At 40.0% G+C, this 24792-nt stretch overlaps 3 protein-coding genes, 1 long non-coding RNA gene and 2 other non-coding genes across 6 annotated transcripts; 5 read left to right on the top strand and 1 right to left on the bottom strand.

Moving 5' to 3' along the window:
* Positions 1-7158: 7158 nt before the first annotated feature.
* On the top strand, positions 7159-8573 carry LOC122887727. The gene is made up of 3 exons (XR_006380601.1): positions 7159-7296; positions 7476-7684; positions 7765-8573. It is a non-coding gene; the product is annotated as an uncharacterized LOC122887727 (long non-coding RNA).
* Positions 8574-14442: 5869 nt separating this feature from the next.
* On the top strand, positions 14443-17014 carry LOC122887725 (histone H4). The gene has a single exon (XM_044221194.1). It carries the CDS (start codon positions 14481-14483, stop codon positions 14790-14792), a length of 312 nt encoding a protein of 103 aa, XP_044077129.1. The 5' UTR covers positions 14443-14480; the 3' UTR covers positions 14793-17014.
* Positions 17015-17985: 971 nt separating this feature from the next.
* LOC122887724 (histone H2B 1/2-like) lies at positions 17986-18981 on the top strand. Its single transcript, XM_044221193.1, has one exon. The coding sequence runs from the start codon at positions 18035-18037 to the stop codon at positions 18404-18406; it is 372 nt and encodes a 123-aa protein (XP_044077128.1). The 5' UTR covers positions 17986-18034; the 3' UTR covers positions 18407-18981.
* Positions 18982-19467: 486 nt separating this feature from the next.
* trnad-guc lies at positions 19468-19539 on the top strand. The gene has a single exon. It is a non-coding gene; the product is annotated as a tRNA-Asp (tRNA).
* Positions 19540-21404: 1865 nt separating this feature from the next.
* Positions 21405-21476, top strand: trnad-guc. Its single transcript has one exon. It is a non-coding gene; the product is annotated as a tRNA-Asp (tRNA).
* A 653-nt stretch (positions 21477-22129) lies between these two features.
* On the bottom strand, positions 22130-22577 carry LOC122887723 (histone H2B 3-like). Its single transcript, XM_044221192.1, has one exon. The coding sequence runs from the start codon at positions 22536-22538 to the stop codon at positions 22170-22172; it is 369 nt and encodes a 122-aa protein (XP_044077127.1). The 5' UTR covers positions 22539-22577; the 3' UTR covers positions 22130-22169.
* Between the last annotated feature and the right edge of the window lie 2215 nt (positions 22578-24792).

The raw sequence follows: 24792 nt of genomic DNA, 5'->3' as shown, positions 1-24792 counted from the left end.
AAGCAACTGTATTTGTGATTACTGGTTCCCTCTGTTTCCAGTCTTTATGCTAAGCTAAGTTAGCCGGCTGCTGGTGATAGCCTTATATTTAGCATACAGGTATACATATTTGCCAAAATGTTGAATTATTCCTTTAAGCAACTGTATTTGTGATTACTGGTTCCCTCTGTTTCCAGTCTTTATGCTAAGCTAAGTCAGCCGGCTGCTGGTGATAGCCTTATGTTTAGCATACAGGTCTACATATTTGCCAAAATGTTGAATTATTCCTTTAAGCAACTGTATTTGTAATTACTGTTTCCCTCTGTTTCCAGTCTTTATGCTAAGCTAAGTTAGCCGGCTGCTGGTGATAGCCTTATATTTAGCATACAGGTATACATATTTGCCAAAATGTTGAATTATTCCTTTAAGCAACTGTATTTGTGATTACTGGTTCCCTCTGTTTCCAGTCTTTATGCTAAGCTAAGTCAGCCGGCTGCTGGTGATAGCCTTATGTTTAGCATACAGGTCTACATATTTGCCAAAATGTTGAATTATTCCTTTAAGCAACTGTATTTGTAATTACTGGTTCCCTCTGTTTCCAGTCTTTATGCTAAGCTAAGTTAGCCGGCTGCTGGTGATAGCCTTATATTTAGCATACAGGTATACATATTTGCCAAAATGTTGAATTATTCCTTTAAGCAACTGTATTTGTGATTACTGGTTCCCTCTGTTTCCAGTCTTTATGCTAAGCTAAGTCAGCCGGCTGCTGGTGATAGCCTTATGTTTAGCATACAGGTCTACATATTTGCCAAAATGTTGAATTATTCCTTTAAGCAACTGTATTTGTAATTACTGTTTCCCTCTGTTTCCAGTCTTTATGCTAAGCTAAGTTAGCCGGCTGCTGGTGATAGCCTTATATTTAGCATACAGGTATACATATTTGCCAAAATGTTGAATTATTCCTTTAAGCAACTGTATTTGTGATTACTGGTTCCCTCTGTTTCCAGTCTTTATGCTAAGCTAAGTCAGCCGGCTGCTGGTGATAGCCTTATGTTTAGCATACAGGTATACATATTTGCCAAAATGTTGAATTATTCCTTTAAGCAACTGTATTTGTGATTACTGGTTCCTCTGTTTCCAGTCTTTATGCTAAGCTAAGTTAGCCGGCTGCTGGTGATAGCCTTATATTTAGCATACAGGTATACATATTTGCCAAAATGTTGAATTATTCCTTTAAGCAACTGTATTTGTGATTACTGGTTCCCTCTGTTTCCAGTCTTTATGCTAAGCTAAGTCAGCCGGCTGCTGGTGATAGCCTTATGTTTAGCATACAGGTCTACATATTTGCCAAAATGTTGAATTATTCCTTTAAGCAACTGTATTTGTAATTACTGTTTCCTCTGTTTCCAGTCTTTATGCTAAGCTAAGTTAGCCGGCTGCTGGTGATAGCCTTATATTTAGCATACAGGTATACATATTTGCCAAAATGTTGAATTATTCCTTTAAGCAACTGTATTTGTGATTACTGGTTCCCTCTGTTTCCAGTCTTTATGCTAAGCTAAGTCAGCCGGCTGCTGGTGATAGCCTTATGTTTAGCATACAGGTCTACATATTTGCCAAAATGTTGAATTATTCCTTTAAGCAACTGTATTTGTAATTACTGTTTCCCTCTGTTTCCAGTCTTTATGCTAAGCTAAGTTAGCCGGCTGCTGGTGATAGCCTTATATTTAGCATACAGGTATACATATTTGCCAAAATGTTGAATTATTCCTTTAAGCAACTGTATTTGTGATTACTGGTTCCCTCTGTTTCCAGTCTTTATGCTAAGCTAAGTCAGCCGGCTGCTGGTGATAGCCTTATGTTTAGCATACAGGTCTACATATTTGCCAAAATGTTGAATTATTCCTTTAAGCAACTGTATTTGTAATTACTGGTTCCCTCTGTTTCCAGTCTTTATGCTAAGCTAAGTTAGCCGGCTGCTGGTGATAGCCTTATATTTAGCATACAGGTATACATATTTGCCAAAATGTTGAATTATTCCTTTAAGCAACTGTATTTGTGATTACTGTGGAGCGTGCATACCCGCCATTACGACAGAAGTTGTTAGCTCATAGTGCAGCAGGACGGACAGCAGCATCCATACTTAACTCAAACATATTAAAGAACGCAAAACCATGAATATAAAAGAAAAAGTAACTTAAAGTGCCAACAGAGTCCTTTTATTAGCCACTCCTACTTAACCTACTTACAGGCCCCCGTTCAGGGACAGTAGCCTGTTAACATTGCTTTCCCATCTAAGGTTAGCAGAGATTATAGTGCCAAGAAATCAAATTCACAAATAACAAAATCTGCGCAGGTCTGCAGGAGTCCGACAGGAAGTAAACGGCTAATCAGAGACATGCAACAAGCTAACCAACATTATCCCGCAGTTCTGACTTCATCCCCACGCGGCGACGACCATCGCTAACACTAAGCTAACATGCTAACTGTTACAGCGACGTTTGTTTCAGTAAAACGAGGCCGACTTTTAAAAAACAAAGGTGAAGCTGAAGATCTGGAGTTCGAACTCCCAAGAATGCGAGCTCAAACGTGACGTGTACTAAGCAGCGGTGGAAAGTAACTGAGTACATTTACTTTAGTAAAGTACAAAAGAGGAACTTGTACTTTACTCGAGTATTTTCTTCTCACGCTACTTTCTGCTTCCACGTCTCAGAGGGAGATATTGGACTTTTTACTTCACTACATTTATCTGACAGCTTCAGTTTCTTTACAAAATCAGATTTTTACACACAAAACACATGACACAAGGTTATAAAAGATGATGTTTTCTTATAAATTAATCTTCCCGACAGTTTATACAAGTACAGCTGAAACGATTAGTCGACAGAGAATTGAGTGGCGACTATTTTGATCGTTTAAGTCATTTTTCAGGTAAAAACGTTTCGTGGTTCCTCACCAGTTTTGCATGTTCCTTGCATGTAAGTTAATATTCTTCTAAAAAGACACAAGAATTGAAGATAAAGATGCAAACACAGCGTTATCCATCATATATCATCTCTGTCAAGTAAAGCTAAACATGATTTTAAGGGCGTTTAAAACACAGCAGAAGTTCACATTTGTTTATCACCGTTATTTTGGAAAGCGCTGCAGCCAGTTTCACCATAACTTTTCATTTGCTAGATTTATTTAAATGTAACTAAAAATATAGCTTATAGTTTATAGTTTAGTTACATAAATGTAATATTTGATTTTTTTCCCGAAAACATGCAGAGGAAGAGGAAGTCGATGGATTTAAATGTGTAGAAATGTTTGACTTTATTCTGAAACCTACGCCCTTCTGTTTGTTTCAGCTCTGTGCGTTCCTCTTTGGTCTGCAGGCTGTTAAACACAGTCAATAGTTAACCAATGAAAAAGGAAAAGGAAGTCACGGAGCGCCATCACCTCCGTGAAGAGTTTTATGTGATGCTCGCGTCCTCATTGTGACCCCAATCAAGTTATAGATTTATATCTGAGGGCTGCAAACACAGGAGCAGAAAATCAGTTTGAAATGCAGAAATAAAGAATCATTTCTGTGTTTTTTGCGTCAGCGCGCTCACGATTTCCAGACTTCATACTACGATCTTTAAGCTCACATCACAGAAGGACGAGCAGACGAGAACAAAACACTTTTTGGCGAAACACTTCTCAGTAAGGTTTGATTTCCAGCTTAGCATGTAGCCTCTGTAGCTCCACACGCTTACTGTTTTACACTTCCAGGTTGCGATCCAACCGCCGTGGTGGAAGAAGTGCTTTTAGTTCAGGGAAAGCACAAATACTCTGACTGCATTGAAAATGTTAGTTGAAGAGTAACTGAACCCCAAAGTTTTGGCTGAAGACCCTCCTCTACCCTGGACATTCGTAAAAATCCAGCATGAGCAGTATCAATAGCTTGCGTGCGTGACGTCATGCCACTGTGTTGCTGTGGTGCGAACTGCAGATGAAGTGATTTTCGACTTTCATAAACTCTCGAAATATGATTTGCGTCGTTTACGGCTACTCAAGTCAGATGAGGGAGCATGAAGAGCATCAGAGTCCATGCAGGTTCGCGTCCCGCGTGAAACCAAAAGTCAACGTTAACGACTTATTTTAAGTTACGTAACCCGCGTAACGTTACGGGTTTACGTCACATAACTTGCTTATTTTAACCGTAAACCGTGAGCTTTTCCTAAACCTGACCAAACTACGGCCGCTTTACAACGTTAACCACGTGTTTAGTTACCATGACGATGAAGGTCCAAGTACGCCCGTTGCTGGTTTGCTGGACATTCGTAGGATTATGCACGAAAAAGGGTGCGTCCTACGTTGACCAGCCTTAACTGTAAGCTAAATCCTGACTGAAAATCCTCAAATAAACTTTTGTTCTGTAGAAAGTCACACACAACGCCGAGGGGGCGGGACAAAACGGCGGTATCTGACGCCCTGGGAGCGAGAACGGGCTTTTACAGAATAGGCCGACGTTGTAAAATTACAGTGTGGACAATGTCGAAAAACTGCAAAAAAAGGCCAAAGTGACGTCTTCAGATGTCTCGTTTTGTCTGACCAACGGTCCAAAACCCCAAAGACATTCAAAGTACGACGAAGACGATCGTCGCATCTTCACATTTAGGAAGCTGAAGCCATTTTAGATTTTTTGGGATTTTCTGTCGATCGATCAGCTAATCTTTGATCGGTTAATTTCAGTTCGTCAGACACGTTTTTCCGATTGGACCAGAGCGTGAAACGCATCAGCGATTAGTCCGGACCCTGATCGAATGACGACCTGTCAACGTGTGACGGCGATGTGGCGACTGAAGTTCAAGAAACACACACACACACACACACACACACACATCAAAGCGGCCGCTGCCTGCTGTGTTTCAGTCAGCGAGGCTCCAGAGGTTTGTAACTCTGTTTGAACAGAAACAGTCAGCCTGCTGTAATCTGTGTGTGTGTGTGTGTGAAGATCGGTGACATTTTAACAACCCCATTAACCTGTGTCTTACTTCACTCCTGTGTTCACCGGAGGTCAAAGGTCACAACCCCGAGACGGCCGAGGAAGACTCGCACCTCTGAGCCGCCGCATGCTAAAAATGCTAATTCTCCTAAAGCATGCTAATGATGGGGGGGGGGGCTGGCCCGGCTCTTCCTGGCTCCCGCTTCCTGCCATTGTTTACCCAGACTGCACCTGTGAATTGTGACACCAGAGCGGTTTGAAGGAGACAGAGGAAGAACGTGAGAGCAACAACAGAGAGGAAGAAGATAAACAAACTGATCAAACAAAACAAAAAAAAGACAAAAGATGCTAAACGTCACTGTTACATTTACTAGAGGTGTTCCTAATATTTTGTCCACCCCAGTCAGCGAAGGTGGACAAAACATTAGGAACACCTCTCAGTAAAACACAGCACAGTTCAACAGCAGCGCAAACTACGGCCTCCAAAATGACCATGAAGTTTAGATTCAAGTTTATTTTGGTCCATAAATAATTACACAATCAGAAAAGAGACAATTATTCCCAACAAACCTGTGCAGAAGAAAACAATACGTCGTGAAGATATTGACCGAAAGTGATTATTGTGACTAACTTAACAGATCAGAGGAGGAACCGATCTAACTAAACGAGTTGCATAAAAGCCCTCAGCTTCTAGGACGATAAGACAATGATTTTATTGTGATTGAAGAAGAGGAGGAGATACCCAGATTGATTTTTCGGGACAGGGAAAACCCGCTCGACACTTGCGACGCACGGCTTGTTAGAGAGCGTAGATTTGACATCAGGCAACCTTCAGGAACTCCTGCAGCGCCGACGTTAGCCGACGTTAGCCGACGTTAGCCGACGTTAGCATAACTCTGTCTTGTTTTACTGAAACTTGCTTGGATATCTCCTTAATTGCTGTCGCAGTAATATTTTCATATTTTTTAATAACTTCATCCACGTTCTGTTTAACAGCAAGATTTTTCTCGCGTTGATTTTGTCCGTTACCTCTTGCCACACCGGCTGTCAGTCCGTGTTTGCTATCGCTGGATCAAATGTGCTTTGTATTCTGCGTTTGCGCTTCCCATAAATTCTCATCATCTGTCCAGTTTAGAAAGTTTGTCTTTCTTTTTATTTTCGCACTATTCTCGTTGTTTTCCATTTTGGAGAAGCTAGCGCGGGCAGTAATGCCGTCAAGTAACGCTAACGTTAGAGGATGAGAACGTGAGTGAAGATAATAATAAAAATAATTATATTATATTATAATTCATTTAAGGAAGACGTCTCAGAAACCAAGTGCTTCACACAAAGCGTGGTTATAACAGGACTGACTGCTAACGTCAGCATGCTAACATGCGCACAATGAAAACGCTAACATGCTGATGTTTTAGCAGGTGGTTTTAACATGTTAGCATGTTAGCATGCTAAACTAAAGTGCTGGAGGCACCATGAATATGATGTATCATATGTTATGAAATCATTATATGTTTTAAATGTAAAATTTACATCTTCAGTGTAAGAGCTAGAAGAATAAGGTGATTTGTGACACCGATAGTGTCACGAACACAACCAGCAGAGAGTTTTGTAGGTCAGACAATCAAAAATGTTGATTTGTAACTATAAACTGATTCCTCGCTTTGCAATCAGAAGGAGACAGCTATTAATCGGCAGCGATATCTGTGTCGCCGCCGGAGCAGTCGATGTTTTTTGAAGATATGAGTGACAGAAACACTCTCCTCGTTTACGGCCCTGAGAGCTAAATGAGGCTAACGGGCTGTAAAGGTTAATCATTTTAAACACACACACACGTAGCAGCGTACAGTTGGTGAGGTGTCGTGGTTCTCATGGCTTTATGGCGTGGATGTGTGTGAAAGTGTCCATAAACGCTGCAGGTAAACACCAGGACGCCATCGGTGACGAGCTGATGAATCATTTCTTTTAAAGATATGTTTGGCGAAGAGGTCAGCGGTGGGAAAAACAACACACCGTCTCTTCTCACTGTCACCATAAGCGACATTTTAACCTCGAGCTGCAGACACGTCAGCTTCACTTCCTGCATCAGTAGTGCTACAGCAGAGGTGGAGGAAGCATTCAGGTCTTTTACTAAAGTGAAAGTACTAACACCACACCGTAAAAATACTCAATTACAATAAAAGTCCTGCATTGAAGATGTTACTTTATCAGCAAAATGTCCTCACTGACTAGACGTCTGATCAGAGTAAGTGAAAACACCTGCGGGGGGGCAGAGCTGTTTTAAATGCGGTGAATTAGAAGTATAAAGTAGCACAACAAGGATTTACCAGAAATACCTGAGTGAGGTACAAGTAAGTAAAGTTTTATTCATTTTAATGTTGTCATTCGTGTAGAAACCACATATTTTAAAGCTATTTAGTTTATAGTTAATTCATATCAAACACATATCGATATATCCAGTTGTGAAATGTGACCGAATACATTTACTCAAACAATTTTGAGATACTTGTGCTTTACTTTTTTTTCTCAGATAAACAGATGAACAACGAGCTGAGAGTCTGTAGCCGCAGGTTCGGCTGATGGTTCGCCAGCAGAGACGCCGACACACCGTCACTTCATCCAGTCAGTGTGTTTCCAAACCTGAATGGAAACACCGGAAATATCTGTAAAAAAAAAAAGTGGTTCCTGTTGTGTGAGGTGTAAAGAGTCGGTGCGCGGATAAAAACAGAAACAGACTGAGTGAGTAAACGATGACGTACATGAAGCACGAAGAGCTGAAAACATCGTACAGAATATTTTAATAGTGCGTATTATAACAGGTACGGACCAAAAACACCTGATGGAGAATCAGCCACCGAACTGGGATCGTACCTGGAGCTGTGTCGCTGAAACCTCATCATCGAACCTACCTCACTCCCATAAAGATTTTTAATGAAAATTACTCACCGTTATGCTCACTACCCACTTTGGTAATGATGTTTCTCTCTTTTGGAAAGTCGTTTGCTCCTTATTGACAACGATTTTGGATTGGGAAGTGCCATGCAACCCCACTGTTATTGCTCCTGAATGACTTGTCTTTGCTAAATATATCACAATATCAAAAACGTATCTTATTAGCCGGCCTAACGGCAACAAAAAGGGAAGAAGCTAGCATTGCGCTGGAGGCCTCCGCGTACTCAAAATCTCAGTGGATCGGTATATATTTATATAGAGGAAACGATTATTTCCTGGACAAGAAAGGAAATTCAGAAATTAAAACACATTATAAACGTTAGAAATGTATTTCTTAATTCGTAATCTTACTATGTAATAACTAGAGCGCATTAGCATCAGTGCTAGCTAGCTATGCCTTCGTCCCGCCAATGCGTATTCCCTGGATGCTCGGTCTCCTTATTTAAATTTCCCACAACACATATTTATTATTGCTTTACACGGACTTTAAGTAAAATCCAAGAGTTTGAGTAACTTTATTATATTATAACTACATGATGACGTTTTGACCTGGAGATCTGGCTGGGAGTCGCCATTAGCTCTGTTTGGTTTATTTAATGTTGTGTAATTTTTTGTTATTAGTTATCAATCCATAACTTGAATCTCAATAAAAATTTTATCACAAAAAATGAGAGCTGAAAGCATCAGATGTGTGTGGAGCGATGAGGAGGCTGTGACCTTCCTCACGTTAACACGTGGTTTCCCATCGTCTGAGCTTCCACTGGAGCTCTTTTAATGACGTCATCTCGCCGCGTCCTCTTCTTCTGCGATGCTTTAACGGCAGCGGCTGGAGGATCAGCTCCACCAGCTGTTTACCTCCATTAAGCTAATGAGCTCGTGTTCTCACAGCAGCAGCGGGTAGAAACAAGCAGCAAGTCAGGTTTTCTACCGCTGGCTGTTGTTATTATAAAACCATGTGTTATAGCTGCTTTAAGGGCAGTTCTTGAGTAAATGTAGTTATATTCCGCCTCTGGTCAAACCTGCCAGCTTACATTCAAACGCTTGTGGTGCATTAGATATAACTTTGGGTTTTATTCCACAAAGTTGTTTTTAAACAAATAAACACTATCATCCGTTGTTTTATTAACGTTCTGTCTGTTTCACTAACGTGTTCGGGAGGTTCGGCACTCTCCTGCCGTCCTGCCCGTCCTCAGGTCCCCCCTCTGCTGCCCGTCCTCTGGTTCCCTCTCCTGCCCGTCCTCTGGTCCCCCCTCCTGCCCGTCCGCTGGTCCCCCCTCTCCTGCCCGTCCTCTGGTCCCCCCTCTCCTGCCCGTCCTCTGGTCCCCCCTCCTGCCCGTCCTCTGGTCCCACATCCTGCCCGTCCGCTGGTCCCCCCTCTCCTGCCCATCCTCTGGTCCCCCCTCTGCTCTCCTGCCCGTCCTCTAGTCCCCCTCTCCTGCCCATCCTCTGGTCCCCCTCTGCTGCCCTCCTGCCCGTCCTCTAGTCCCCCTCTCCTGCCCATCCGCTGGTCCCCCCTCTCCTGCCCATCCTCTGGTCCCCCCTCTGCTGCCCTCCTGCCCGTCCTCTAGTCCCCCTCTCCTGCCCATCCTCTGGTCCCCCCTCTGCTGCCCTCCTGCCCGTCCTCTAGTCCCCCTCTCCTGCCCATCCTCTGGTCCCCCCTCTGCTGCCCTCCTGCCCGTCCTCTGGTCCCACATCCTGCCCGTCCTCTGGTCCCCCCTCCGCTGCCCTCCTGCCCGTCCTCTGGTCCCCCTCCGCTGCCCTCCTGCCCGTCCTCTGGTACCCCTCCGCTGCCCTCCTGCCCGTCCTCTGGTCCCCCCTCTCCTGCCCTCCTGAAGAGGAATTATCTGCGTCTTTATGGATTTATGGGAGATTTATTGTTTTACACTGATGAGTATTTAGTTTAGTCTGCTGCAGTAAAATCACATAAAAGCCACAATAATTCTCATTACACACATGAGTATTTGTGTTTTCAAGTGTTTGATAGATGTTATATTGATGTCGCATAATGTGAGCGGCTACTGGTTCACCTGCTTCTGTTTTTAATCAATAACAAACTTTCTATAGAGTCATATATGTTCTGTTTTCTGAAATTAAACCTTTTCATTCCTGTTTCCATGTTTAACTTAAAATAAAAGGGTAACTTTTAAAGCAGTTTTACCTTCATGAAGTGTTTCAATTGTTTTTTATTACAGTGATGATGGCGTCTATAAAAGGGTAACACTTTTTTTTTTTTTTTAGCATTTTGTTTTATTTGCATCTATAAATTAAAGTTATAAAACCATTGTTTTCCAAACTTCAAATGAAACCTAACACATTTTCTTTCTAAGCCTGACACACTTTAATGAATCCAGGATGGAAAAGTAAAAAAAAAAAAAATTAATTTAATGTGTTACCTGTCACAGATTTTACCTTTCATTCAGAAAATTCATGTTTTTGTGACACAATATTGAGTTTTATTAATTTATTTGTTCAACATTCAATTATTAAATTCAGATTAACTTCAACTCAGCGTCACGTTTATTCCCCAGAAAGCTCGTAAATCAAATAAATATTCAACGTGAAGTGAAACACATTTAAACAGCTGCATAATCTTACATAATAAAAGTGTGATAAGATTTAATGCTGCAGTATGTGGCAAGCGTAAGGTGAAATTCAGTACATGTATTAGTACGAAGAAATAATCAGAAAGATCAATGTATTAATTAGATTAATAGATCCAATAACGCTGAGCTTTGACCTTCCTGTGGCTGTTTGTGAATTGAAGATATAAACAGATGGAAATTAATTAATTAATCATTAATTGACTCATAACTTAAAGTCTGAATAATGTTGATTATTTAGTGCCTTTTTTTTTAACAATAGTTCATATTTATCAATTAAAATGTAATATAAATTTAAATGTACTTTAAAATAACAATGTAAGATAATTTTAATAATAATTTTTTAAAATTTGCACTGTATATATATTTTATAGAACATATATGGACTTATTAAATAAGTGGAGTGTTTTCATCTGGTAGCTCATTAAAACATTAAAACACATAACAGCAACACTGACCGTTATAATAATAACAACAATATTAAATAAAATACAAAACACAAACGGACAAAAACACCCTGAGGAAAAGAATTACAAAAATGTTAATAAAAAAAAGATCCATTTCATATATAATTTCATAATTAATAATAGAGATTATATATGTTATATTTATTTATTCTAAATTTGAATAACTAGAATTACACCATCAATAATCAGTAAAACTGTTTGTGTTACGATCCATAGAATAATTTATAATAAACAGAGTGCAAACTTTATTAAAGCATTAATAAACTAACAAACACTGGCTGGTGATGTGTTGATATTCACAACATCACATCCTGTTTATAATTATTATTTTACTTTACAGCCGTAAAAAGTCCAGCAGGTCCGATCTGTGGTTAATGATCGCTCACAGAATCAGCAGAACCAGATAATCAGGCCATCTTTCTTTCTTTTCCTTTATTTAACCCGACGAAACGTCTCTTTTTCAACAGGGACCGGCCAAGATGGCAGCGTGAACCAGTGTCGCGACGATAAATACGATCCGAACTGCGTGAACACTTGTAATAAATAATCCAAATAAAGTAATCAGAGAGAAAAAAAGATATATATTTTTTTAACACTTTAAAATTAGCTCCATTTGAATCAGCTCACATGCATTTCACATACAATCTGAATTAATATAATTAAACTTAATTAGTTATATATATCGTGCCAGTGGCGTCCAAGAGCTTCGATAAAGATGGACGGAGCAAAGAATAAGAGAAGAAGGAAAAAGAACATTTCAAAAGAAGAGATAAGGAGGATTGTGTGTGTGAACTGGGCGTCCATCTTGTTTCTGTTTCCCCCTGTCACCTGTCTTCAGGTGAACCATTAACCAGCTAATGGCCATAAAACTCCACTTTATGGAAAGTTTGATGATGGTCGTAAACGCTGAAGCCTTTTATGGCCTCGCTGGCTGTTGCCGCTCATCCTGACAAGAAAAAAAATGCTGACGGGGGTCGAGTTTAACCCCACAAACTCAAAACATAAACTGCTGCTAGCTCCTCTTCTGCTAGCTTAGCATAAATGTAGCTAGCTAGCTGAGATGCAACGCAGCAGGCTTTGACACTTTAACGCAAGAATTTAGAAATGAAAATGCTTTTAAAGCTGGAGTTAATCAAACACACACAAGCTACAAATGTGTTTACAGAACGTGTTAGCATGTAGCATTAGCTGCTCTTGATAGCTGGTAAATTTGCTGTTTTCTTTTTTATTTTCAGTGAAAGTTTGGAAATGTTAATTGTGAGGATTTGGTGCGTTTTCATTAATACAAGTACTGAAATCAAAGCTTTACGTAAAAGTTATAGACGTACAGTTGTTTTCTGAATAAAACCCACTTATTAGCTTATCTAAGTTAGCAAGTGAGTGGAGATGTACTTTAGCATTTTCTCAGGAAAGCTAATTCTTACTAGCCGCTCCTCTGAAATGGTTGCCTGTTTTTCACGGACTCAGATAGATCTATTGTTGTGGCCACTGATGGCTGAAAATAAAGTTGGCCCCCGAGAAGCACGACAACAAGAAAACACAACGACATTAACGGAAAACAAACCAGCATTTTAGAAAAAACTAAACTTCACAAAACACAGGCGCTAATGGTGTGTTTTCAATTTAGTTTGTTTGTTTGTTGCATTTCAAAAAGGACTCATGTAATATTAATGGCAGCAGGATAAAACTATAAAAATACATCAGTGTATGATCAGTAAAGGAAAAATATACAGTTGCAGCCAAAGGTTAACGTGTGAAGGGCAGTTTATCTTTTGTCACAGATAAATAAATAAGATTGGTATCTTTTCTAAAATGTTTGCGTGTCTTCTGAAAACAACAAAACCTGAGGACAAAGACGCACATATTACAAATTGCATTGAGCTAAACGTCTGACCGCAGCTGTACAGTATATATATATATGTATATATATATATATATATATATATATATATATATATATGTATCATGTTTGTATATTTAAAATATTAAACAAGCAGACCAACAAAACTAGAATATGGCTCTTTAAGCAAAGACAGAATAAGAGGCTTTGTGTCCCACAGAAAAGTCTGATTTTACAAACTTTTCTAAACAAATTAAAGAATTCACAAGGTTTTCCACTGGTGATTAAAACCAGTTAAATATAGGTTTAAATCTTGGCATGTGAGAGTTTAGTTTTGGGGTTTAAAACATGAAAAAGTCAAACGTAAAGTGAGAGTGCCGTCCTCTGATTTTTCCAAAGACTTATTTGTTCAATCGCTCGCAAGCGTGACTGTCGGCTTCCTGTGGATGAAACACAAAACTTTATTATTCAAATATATTTAAACAGGAAATATTAAATTGATTAAACAGTCGGTAATACTTTACCTGACACAAATAAACAGCCAAATGCAGAGGCCTCCTCACACCTGAAGCTCTCCGTGGTGTTACCTGCTGCTGCCACCTCGTGTTCAGCAATATGTGAGAGAAGTTACTACAAAACAGCAACTATGAACTTTCTGATTGTCAGGAAACAGCTGGATAATATCGATCAAACTGATTGTATTCCACGGCAACGTAAAGAACGACAGCGTGTAATCCACAGTAAGACATCTGAGCAGCATGTAAACGGTTCCTTACGGTTCCGTAATTTACACTTATACTTAAACTACTTATATCCACTTGTACGTAATTTATCTGACCTGTATTATATTTTTTGCTCAGTGCTTCTCTTCCTGTGTGCACTGATGTGACAGTGAGCTGCTGTAACTAAAGGGTTTCCCCTCGGGGATCAATAAAGTATTTCTGATTCTGATATACACATATTTTTAATCCCACTTGTTTATAATAGTTTGTTTATTTTTACCTCTTTGTCTGGCTGTATTTCTGTTAATATCTTTTATTATATTGGTTTCAGTTCATGCATATTTCAGCAACGTTGCTGCTGTTATTGTACATTTTGTTCTGTGGTGATACTGGTCATCTGTTGTTATTTTAGTCTGTATTTGGAGCAAATACGGTTTGACTGTGAATGTTGTGGTGTGTAAATTTAAATTAAGGAATTAGAAACTGACTAATAAAAAATCCTCAACTCTCACAAGTTTTTTAAGATGTACTTTTATCTGTAATGTTAGAATTTATTGCTTCACGGCTTAAAAACCCATATTTTCATCAAGGTAAACTACCTAAATAAAAAATGTATGCACTAAAAATAATAACAGTTGTGTTTATTGTAGGTAATTGTGGATTATTAATGGCAGTAGATTAAACATAAGCAATAAAAAAATACATCAGATAATCTGTACAATAAAAAAAATAAGATTTAGTTTTTATTTTTGTTATTAAATATGAAAAAGAGACAATCAAAAGTAAGAATTTTCACTTTAAGATGACGTTAATACTGTGGGAGGAGCTGCTGAGTTTGGCCCCGCCCACCGAAGGGCGCGCCAGCTGTCCTCTCTTACGTCCGCAGAGAAGCTGTAAATACGGACGGTCTGGCGACGTTCAGCTCATTCTCCATCCAACCGTTATCAAGCAAACATGAGTGGGCGGGGCAAAGGAGGTAAAGGGCTCGGGAAAGGCGGCGCCAAGCGCCACCGGAAAGTGCTTCGTGACAACATCCAGGGCATCACCAAGCCCGCCATCCGCCGTCTGGCTCGCCGCGGCGGAGTGAAGCGTATCTCCGGGCTGATCTACGAGGAGACCCGCGGGGTGCTCAAGGTCTTCCTGGAGAACGTCATCCGCGACGCCGTCACCTACACCGAGCACGCCAAGAGGAAGACCGTCACCGCCATGGACGTGGTGTACGCGCTCAAGAGGCAGGGCCGCACTCTGTACGGCTTCGGAGGCTGAACCCGATCCGGACCCGCTGACACACGAACACAAAGGCTCTTTTAAGAGCCAAACACTTCCTCGAAGAGTTCTTCCTGTTCGCTTTATATTATATTCACTTCCAACAGCGTCAAATGCACTTACAAGGTTTTAGGTTGGACTCTAATGTGACATCAAGTGTAGAGAAAACAGCAGTTTATAACTAATGCATTAATAGATTACACTAAATTGATCAGTAGTTCAGTGAATTATATTAGCTTACAATAGTAGTACTTTTGTACTTAACCAGCTCATGTAGCATCGTAGGATAAGCCGAACTCGTGATTCAAAAGATAAATTAAAACACCCTAACCCTGAATATACAGTTACCGCCAAATCTGTCAAACAGGATAAACCTCTTTATTGTTAATTTTATTTATTCTCTAAATTATTATTCTAACTAATCACGTGTGTTTACTGAACAGCACAACAGCCACAGGGACTTTAAGGACTTTTTCCTGATTACACTCACACACTTGTGGGTCATTATACGAAAACGTGCCATTTTGTGTCCCTCAGGAAAAAAAAAGCTCTGTAAATCTTAATAAACCATGAAACAAATAAAATATTTTATAATTTAGTTTCCATAATATGTCTCAAAATATAAGAATAAATTAATTTCTGTTTCTTTTGTTTTTAAAGGATTTTAATCACATTTTTGTGCAAAGCATCTTGCAGAAATGTTGAAAATGGCCTGTCCCTCTGTAGGATTTTTCTACTTCTACTTGCTATCGAGGCCAAAAAGTCAAACTATCATAAAAAAACATATACTTCTATAAAGCCTTAAGTGTCAGTTCATTAGTCATGAATGGATTTTATTCTTAACATGTGTAAAAATAAAAAAAAATACAATTTAGTCGGGTCCCTAGGTTCTCGTCAACCCTGTTACTTTTTATGAAAACCCCTCTTTAAAGATAATGGACTGTTCCAAAAGTTGCATCAGTTCCAGGAAGTGACATCATCTGCCTTTCATGAAGTTGATGGTAGAAGACAAGGAAGTGTTCTCTTCTTTTTAATGAATTTTCTTTGAGTTTATGTAAGGTCTGAAAGACAGGGACACGCTCATTGTGTCAGCCCTGTTACCAGAAAAGCATACGTTAAAAAGTTATTTGTACATATTTAAAAAATTTACATATATAACAACATTTAAGCCTCTCATTAAGGCACATAATGTGGTGTCATTACCTATACCTCATGGCTAGTAATGGCCGCCAATAACCTTTTTCGTCAACCCTGTTACCATTCCAGGGTAACAGGGTTGACGCAAGTATGCTTTTGTGTGTCTTACCCATGTTGTATACCCAAGAAGGATTAAATCAAGGGCAACTGGACTTGGTACTTCCATATTTGAAGATATTGCCTCTCATCCAAGGGTTTTCTTTAGTTCTAAATGACTGAAAAAAGTACATGCATGCAGAAATATGGACAGAGTGCCATTGGTCTTCCAAGAAGAAGGTGGAAGACTTTAGATGGAAATACACTTTCTTTCTCTCAGAAAGAAAAGCTCCGCATTCCAACACATATAAAATCAAGTATCAGAGCATTCTATGACCGGGATGATGTCAGTCGGGTCACCACTGGGAGAAAACAGACAATAACGCGAAACAAAGTAAAAAAACAGAAGAGATTTCTTGTTGATACACTGTTAAACCTTCACAGAAAGCACGGCACGTAGAAATACGGAAAGACATCTGGTCAAAACTTGTTGGGTAGGCAGACAGGAATGTTACATTAAGTGATCATTAGTGATCATTGACTTTTGTTTATTCTGTTAAGGCCAAACATGTTCAACAGTTAGCTTTTCCTTTTGCTCCGGTCCTGAGCGCCAGTACTTAAAACGTTGTTGTGGACGTAGTTGAGGACTAACGACTGTCTGCTGGGCGGGAATGGTTAACAAAAGAAATCACTGCATCACCATTCACCTTCAGGATAGAATCAGGAAATGGCCACTCTGAAATGTCGATATGTGTCTAATCTTGAAACCCAATTTCTCTAGACATAAGATTTTTCACCAGTTTACTTCCTCCATGTTACAACACACTTGATCTATGATCTGCATTTTGTTTTTTATACTTTTTTATAGTGGCCTTTAGTAAGTGATCGTTAGTGGTTTTTGCTTATTCTGTTAAGGCCAAACATGTTCAATTGGTCATTTAATTGCAATGTAATGTTAATGTTTTAATAAAACAATTGATTTACATTTACATCCGCAGAATCATCATAATTTTTCATAATTTTTATGCTAAAATATCTCAATAGAGCATTCTACAAAATATGCTAATTAGTCATGTTGAATTAAAGGTTTATGAATGTCCAATTAAGACTCCATTACAACCATAACTGTAACTCAAACAAGCGGTATAACCAATACAGTAACTGTTGTCAACCCTGTTACTGATGTGTCAACCCTGTTACTTGTATAATATTCTAATATCATTTAAAAAATGAAAATAAAAATGTAACCAACTAATTGTAAATGTTTAGTAAGGGAGACTAATAATCCACTCAAAATTGAATTGAGGTGTTTTATTTTTGTTTCCATACATTTTTCTTAAAACAGAAGATGCTGGGAGAGTGTCATTTGTAAATGAATATATTCATCCACTAAAAAAAGATAAAACTTTCAATATTCTCAATTCACAAACACTCTTAATGTAACAATGGGGGGATTGTCTTTCACAGTATATCAGATGTGTTCTATATATGTATTTAAAACCTTTTCAAAAAGTAATTAATATGTCGGTAACAGGGTTGACCAAACACACACATTTATGTTGGTTATATGAAAAAATTATAAAAAATAAGATAGCCTGAGATGGCACGGCACATTTCCCTGAGAGGTAAGGATCTACTTCATCCAAAAAGGGGCTTAAAGATTTTCAAAACAGTACTTTGAAAATCAAACATTAAAAGTGGGAAATGGCACGTTTTCTTATAATGACCCTTGTAAGTATTTTTACAGAGTGTGTGTTAGTACTTTTACTGTACAGATTTAAGTATTAATACACTTAAATCTATGTTTTACCGTTTGACCTTCACATCTCCATTCACCTCTCAATGTTTAACGGTTGCTTTGTTTCGGCGCATGCTCAGTCGCGTTTAAAAAACAATCAGCCAATCCTGTGCGAGCAACAGCACATTCGAATTTGCACGCGGCGCATATAAATTAACCTTCTCGGCGCTGCGGGGATCACTCGTTGATGTGAGGACTGACGAAGCTAACGATGCCTGATCCCGTGAAAGCGCCGAAGAAGGGCTCAAAGAAAGCCGTCTCTAAGAGCGTCACCAAGACCGGCAAGAAGAAGAGGAAGACCAGGAAGGAGAGCTACGCCATCTACGTGTACAAGGTGCTGAAGCAGGTGCACCCCGACACCGGCATCTCCTCCAAGGCCATGGGCATCATGAACTCCTTCGTCAGCGACATCTTCGAGCGCATCGCCGGCGAAGCCTCCCGCCTGGCTCACTACAACAAGCGCTCCACCATCACCTCCAGGGAGATCCAGACCGCCGTCCGCCTGCTGCTGCCCGGGGAGCTGGCCAAGCACGCCGTGTCCGAGGGCACCAAGGCCGTCACCAAGTACACCAGCTCCAAGTAGACCCGCTCCGACTACACCACCGCAACACAAAGGCTCTTTTCAGGGCCGCCCACTCACTCACCTGAGAGCCGCTTTCCTGCCGCCATGTTTTTATCTGTTTCAGCTTCTCACTGACATTTACAAGCTGCACAGCTATAATGCACCGGAAACAGCTGAGACTGTAGCTGGGTAAAGATGCCATCTGCGCACCCTTTTATGTACAATACCTATTATTTATATTAAAGCTAACAGCGCCACCTGCTGTTCAGACTTAAGAACATCCACAGAAACACCATGTGTACTGTTAATTAAAAGTAGGTGAACAGAAAACATGATGTATCCTTGCACTATTTAAAAGGGAAATATTGAAGTGTGTGTATATAAAATCATGAACATAATGTATACATAATACAGTATAATAAGGTGGAATGTACTAATACTGCAGGCCCCTTTTATATAGTCTTAATTAAATGACTATAATCTTTTCTATCCATTACTGTGTGATGATCGAACAATACACATATTAAAGTCTGTAGTGAGGATCATGACAGCTTTTTTACAAATGCAGTAAGAAAATAAATAAAGCCCATACTTCATCTTAAATGTTATATTATAGAACTATTGCTATTAAAAAAGAAAGTATGCAAACCCACATCTTTAATTTGACCAAGTATGGTTCATAAGTAGCCTGCTACCACGGAAAATAATACACATTTGGGTTTTCGGTGGTGCTAAATCTAAATTAACTAGTAGCCTGCTTTCAGATAAATGCTGTGGAGTGAATATATAATAATAAGACCACAAAACATTTCTGCTTTATAGGATTGTTTTATGTTGTCAGTGTTATTTTAAAGTTATCATGACCCCATCTACTGTTACATCAGTATCAAGGTATGAAGGAGCAAATGGTTGAAAGATACACAAATGTAGATTTTGTACAAATACTGAGCTACTTATATAAATATTGCCTAGCCTAATGAAGCTATATGCATAATCGGATAATTTGCCTATATTGCCTATATTATAAAATATCATATATATGCATGTTTTTATATATATAAGTACGATTTTCCATCGGCGTGTCCTCGTTAGTATAGTGGACAGTATCTCCGCCTGTCACGCGGAAGACCGGGGTTCGATTCCCCGACGGGGAGGCCAAATTTTCTTTCACAATTTTGGCCACATTTAAGTTTTCCGTTTTTATATAGGAGCGTCAGAACATTTCTGCTTTAAATGATTGTTTTATGTTCTTATGAATGAAGGAGTTTATGACTTTCTAAAACATATTCAAAGTATATCTAGTTAAGACTAAGGTTATCTATCTATCTAACTATCGCTGGCTTATTCACAGTCCGCGAAGGCAGCAATAGACCGACATTAAAACGACAGTCCGTGAAGGCAGCATGAAAGACGCGCCTTACGTTGTTGTCACGTGATTGCGTGAACAGAAACAAACATGGCGCCGTGAGGAAGCTGGTCATCAGCATCGTCTGTCTGAAGATCTGGAAGACTAGATGCTCCATGGTCTTACAGCAGACTGTCATTGACAGCAAAATGGTCGTAAAGCATGTGCTGACTGACCTCAGGAGGAGGAGGACTTTAGATAAAAGACAATTACTCCCCTGGAACACACTGGACTTTTAATTTCTCACCTCACTGTGCACTTATCACTTTTTCCACTTGGTATTTTGTGTAATTTTCCTGTTTTTGAATTAATTTGAATTATTCATGCTGTGTTTCTGTACAATTTCATGCCAGTTCCCTGATTCATGCCAGTTGGTGGCGCTAGGACTAGACGATCATGAGCCTGGATTATATATTGGCCAACATTGAACAAATGGACCCAAACAAGTTTTGCTTAAACATTGAATATGGAACAAGCAACGCTTATTACCACACAATATTAAGTTTTTTATTAAGTTTCAACAGGTTACATACAAAGTTTTACAGAAACACAGCTCCCACCTGTCCAAAAAGCTCCTGTTTCCTTTCTTTCCGCCATTTTTGGTTAGGGGTAGCACGGTGACAGCTGTAGCACGAGGTCGCTATGACTGCTGTCACAGAGGAGGGGGCGTTTCTGGGTCCTGTCATGATTGACGCGCCAAAACAACAGCAGAGCATTGTGGGATTTGTGGTATTAGCGGTGAATGCGCTGTATAATACCGGCGGGCCAGCTCTAGTAGTCATATAAATGACTACTAGCCAAATTTGGTACTGTTCTGTGTATGTAGGTTCGATTAATCGGTTATGGGCGGTTATTGGGGGACTTTGGCCAGCTGAAGTGTCCGCTGTGAGTTGTGCTTCGAGGGCATGGTTGTTTGTTGCCGTCCGCAGGTATTTCAGTGCTATTGCTCGATGTCTTTGTCTGACAGTTTGGATGCCTGCTATGGTGTGCCAGTTTGAGTGCTTTGTGTCTTGGCGGGGTAGTAGATGTCAACAATGTGTAAAAGAAAGAGAAGTGGCCCCGAGACTGCACCCTGGGGAACTCCTGCTTGGGCACTTTGATTTGTCGGTTATTGAGGAAGCTTGAGATGATGGATTGGGTTGGATTTGGGGAGTTTGTTGCCCAGTAGCCTGTATTTGACCTTGTCAAATGCTTTTTCAGTGTCAAAGAATATTTGCCAGGGTTATTTCTTTTTGACGTTTCTGATAATTGGAGGATGTTGTCCAAAGCGTTAATTATCAGCTGCCACGAAAGAAGAAGAATGAGTCCGCCTGTGTCTTTAACACGTCCTCAAACAAGGCAGAAAGTTGAGGGCCTCTTTCAGCTCTCAATATGTCAAACTGCTGTTTTTTCTTGTTGAAAATAAACTCACACAGAGTAGCTTAGTCTCAAATCAGTCGTAGTATTAATTAATGATCAGGTTCAAAATATACCTTCAGATTTATTGACAATAAAACAAATCTACCCCAGCTGGCTTTATTTATATTTATATTTTTACAATAGTGACTGTGTGCAAGTATATTTGAGTATATAAGTATATATGTATACACGGGACGTCACATAGTGACGTATGTCTCCTCGTTAGTATAGTGGACAGTATCTCCGCCTGTCACGCGGAAGACCGGGGTTCGATTCCCCGACGGGGAGAAACATTTTTAAGATGGAAGACCTGAGTTTACATCGTCTCTTACAACTACGAGTATTACTGTACATCAGCAGTAATGTATTGGTTTGATCTTTAATATTTATACCTGAGTTTTCAGTCTTTTATGAAACAATCACCAAAAAACTGACACGACTGCAGACTGTACAGAACTGCTGTAAACCAGGACCAAGAGGTGCGACCACCTGGTTCAGCCTCTTTACATAGGCTCCCTGTTTGTTTCAGGATCGATTTTAAGATCTTATTGATTACTTTTAATGCTCTTCATGGCTCTAGACTATATTTTAGACCTTGTAATCCCTTATGAACCTTCACGTTGTCTGAGATCTTCGGGCAGGGGTCTCCTGTCTGTTCCTGAGTCCAGGATGCAAACTAAGGGGGGCACAGCCTCTGGAACAACCTGCCCGAGGTTGTCTCGTCTCAAAACACTTGATCTGGAAGCATCCTGATCTTACCTGGACTGGCTGTTTATTTTATTTCTCTTGTTGTGAAGCATTTTATTTTAAGTGCTTTTTAAATTAAAAGTTTTATTATGAAATAAGTTATATAAGTTATGAAGGACAGAGACATTATCCAGTTTAATAACTAAGTCAATCAGCAGGAAAGCGGCTCTCAGGTGAGTGAGTGGGCGGCCCTGAAAAGAGCCTTTGTGTTGCGGTGGTGTAGTCGGAGCGGGTCTACTTGGAGCTGGTGTACTTGGTGACGGCCTTGGTGCCCTCGGACACGGCGTGCTTGGCCAGCTCCCCGGGCAGCAGCAGGCGGACGGCGGTCTGGATCTCCCTGGAGGTGATGGTGGAGCGCTTGTTGTAGTGAGCCAGGCGGGAGGCTTCGCCGGCGATGCGCTCGAAGATGTCGCTGACGAAGGAGTTCATGATGCCCATGGCCTTGGAGGAGATGCCGGTGTCGGGGTGCACCTGCTTCAGCACCTTGTACACGTAGATGGCGTAGCTCTCCTTCCTGGTCTTCCTCTTCTTCTTGCCGGTCTTGGTGGCCTTGGACACGGCTTTCTTTGAGCCCTTCTTGGGCGCTTTCACGGTTTCAGGCATGTTTGCGTCTTCCCTGAAACTGCTGAGCCCTCCGCGCGCCGGACGCTCTGTTTATATGCGCCGCATGCAGATTCGAATGTGCTGTTGCTCGCACAGGATTGGCTGAGTTCTTGTGCTCGACACTGAGCATGCGCCGACACAAAGCATCTGTCCTTTACTTGACAGTGTGGTCTGACAAGATGCTTCAAATGTCAGACGTGAAACTGTGAGGAAATTATTGATCATGTATTGATTGGTTCAGACAGATCAATTAAATTTCATTTATACAGAGCCTCGATAAGGAAACACTTTACCCAATAACAATTTAGCAGGGGGAAATAGAAGAAAGCTCAGGAAGGGATCAAGGACAGACAGGAAATAGATGTCATGTGTACACATCGGTGTCTGTATGTACACAATATTTCCAAATAATTTGAATATCAGAATCAGAAATACTTTATTGATCCTCGAGGGGAAACTCTTTCGTTACAGCAGCTCACTGTCAGAGGAAGAGAAGTACTAGGAAGTACAGGAAGAGAAGTACTAAGCAAACAAATATAATACACTATAATACAGGTCAGATACATTAAGTACAAAGTGGATATAAGTATAAATGCTAAAATAAGTATGTACAGTGTAATACAATGTAATAATATAAGTAATAAGTAATACCCCAGTAATGAGTACTGTCAAGTTAAGTGTAGCTTATCAAGATGATTATGAGACGGTGGATATTGCACAGCAGTAATAGAAGTATGAATAAATATCAATAAATAGGGAATATTAACCCATTTCTCCTGGTTATGTTTTGGAGCGAACTTGGAATAGATGCATACTTGGCAGGGGGATGTAATGGTTAAATAAAAAGGTGGGGAAACTATAAATGTCCTCTGGTTAAACAGTTAAACAGGTAACGGTAAACTCATAAAAAGGTGAGTAAACCCTATGTTGCATTTGAAAAAGGTGGGTGAACTGGGATTGCAAGTTTACCCTCCACTACATCCCAAATAATAAAACCAACGGGGCCCAGCAGGTGTAACCACGTTACACTTTAAAGAGCCGACTCTTTGCGAGCGATCCTGCTTTTAGCTAATTCAGAGTTTGGCTGGAGTCAGTGGTTCATTCAACATTCGCTGGACCTGTGGTCCAAAAATGTGCGTTTTCTTTTTTATTATTTGTTTTTTGTCGGTTGCTGGAAATAGCAAAACGATCACTGATATAGGCTGCTTAAATATAATCACCTGCATGATGATAATCTTGTTTTTAAAAAGACAAAAAGTGGGGAAGTAAAACCATAACTTTGCTCTCCATAACTGAATAATGGGGATGCATTTACCCTATGTCTGTACCAACTGTGTAAAAACAACATAATGTGCAAAGTTAATTACCTGATTCTTACATTGACGAGTGTATCGTCAGTGTGTAAAGCAGCCAACTGGCCAAATACTGTCCTGAAAGTCTTGTGAGGGGGAAAAATAAAATGAATGCGTCAACGTACAGTTCTGCTAGCGTTGGCCAGTCTACACTTGTACAACGTGTGTTTGGGGCTTCCTGTTGGATGAAATTATATGATTGTCACCCATAATTTTGTTTTGGAGCTTCGCTGCCACCTGCTGTCAGTAGAAAAGTGCCGTGACGTAATGATACATGTTACCTGTTCACATTTATGGATTATGAAAGTCAAGGAAAGCAATATTTCTCTGAGAAGAAATTAATATACGTTATACGTAGTAATAGTAAACTATTCGGGAGCAGCCTGACTGGATGTTGGGTTGTTCGTCTTGTTGGAGGTGTGGCCTTTCTTTTCCCTCGCTCTCAGCCTGGCAGACTCTGTGGCCCAGGTTTATAAATCTTTATTAAGTTTCAACAAGTTCAATACAAAAAAGCACAACATAGATACTTCAATACATATTTATACATGGATAGTCCACATCACACAAAGTGATAAAAGTGCTTGCTAACAACACGAGGAGCAAAGCAATAAAGTGCACAGAGAAATCAGATCTTCACATTAAAAGTCCAGTATGTCCCAGGTACGAGACGGTCTTTTATCAATAGTTCTCTTCCTCCGGAGGTCAGCCAGTACCTGTTTCACCACCATGTCGCTGTCCATGACAGTCTGATGTAAAACCATGGCGCATCTGGTTTTCCAAAGCTTTACCCAATTCAGTTATATTTATATAGCACCAATTCATAACAGAAGTTATCTCATTTCACTTTTCCTACAGATCAGGTCTGGACCGAACTCTTTATAATATTATTTACAGAGACCCAA

This window comes from Siniperca chuatsi, linkage group LG14, assembly GCF_020085105.1.
Source record: "Siniperca chuatsi isolate FFG_IHB_CAS linkage group LG14, ASM2008510v1, whole genome shotgun sequence".
Lineage (NCBI taxonomy): Eukaryota > Metazoa > Chordata > Actinopteri > Centrarchiformes > Sinipercidae > Siniperca > Siniperca chuatsi.
The sequence above is the reverse complement of the archived record's forward strand: the minus strand, read 5'-3'. Positions and strand labels throughout refer to the sequence as shown.

Bases quoted from the DNA above. Each gene is read 5' to 3' on its own strand.
- LOC122887725 (XM_044221194.1), top strand. From the start codon at position 14,481: ATGAGTGGGCGGGGCAAAGGAGGTAAAGGGCTCGGGAAAGGCGGCGCC.
- LOC122887724 (XM_044221193.1), top strand. From the start codon at position 18,035: ATGCCTGATCCCGTGAAAGCGCCGAAGAAGGGCTCAAAGAAAGCCGTC.
- LOC122887723 (XM_044221192.1), bottom strand. From the start codon at position 22,538: ATGCCTGAAACCGTGAAAGCGCCCAAGAAGGGCTCAAAGAAAGCCGTG.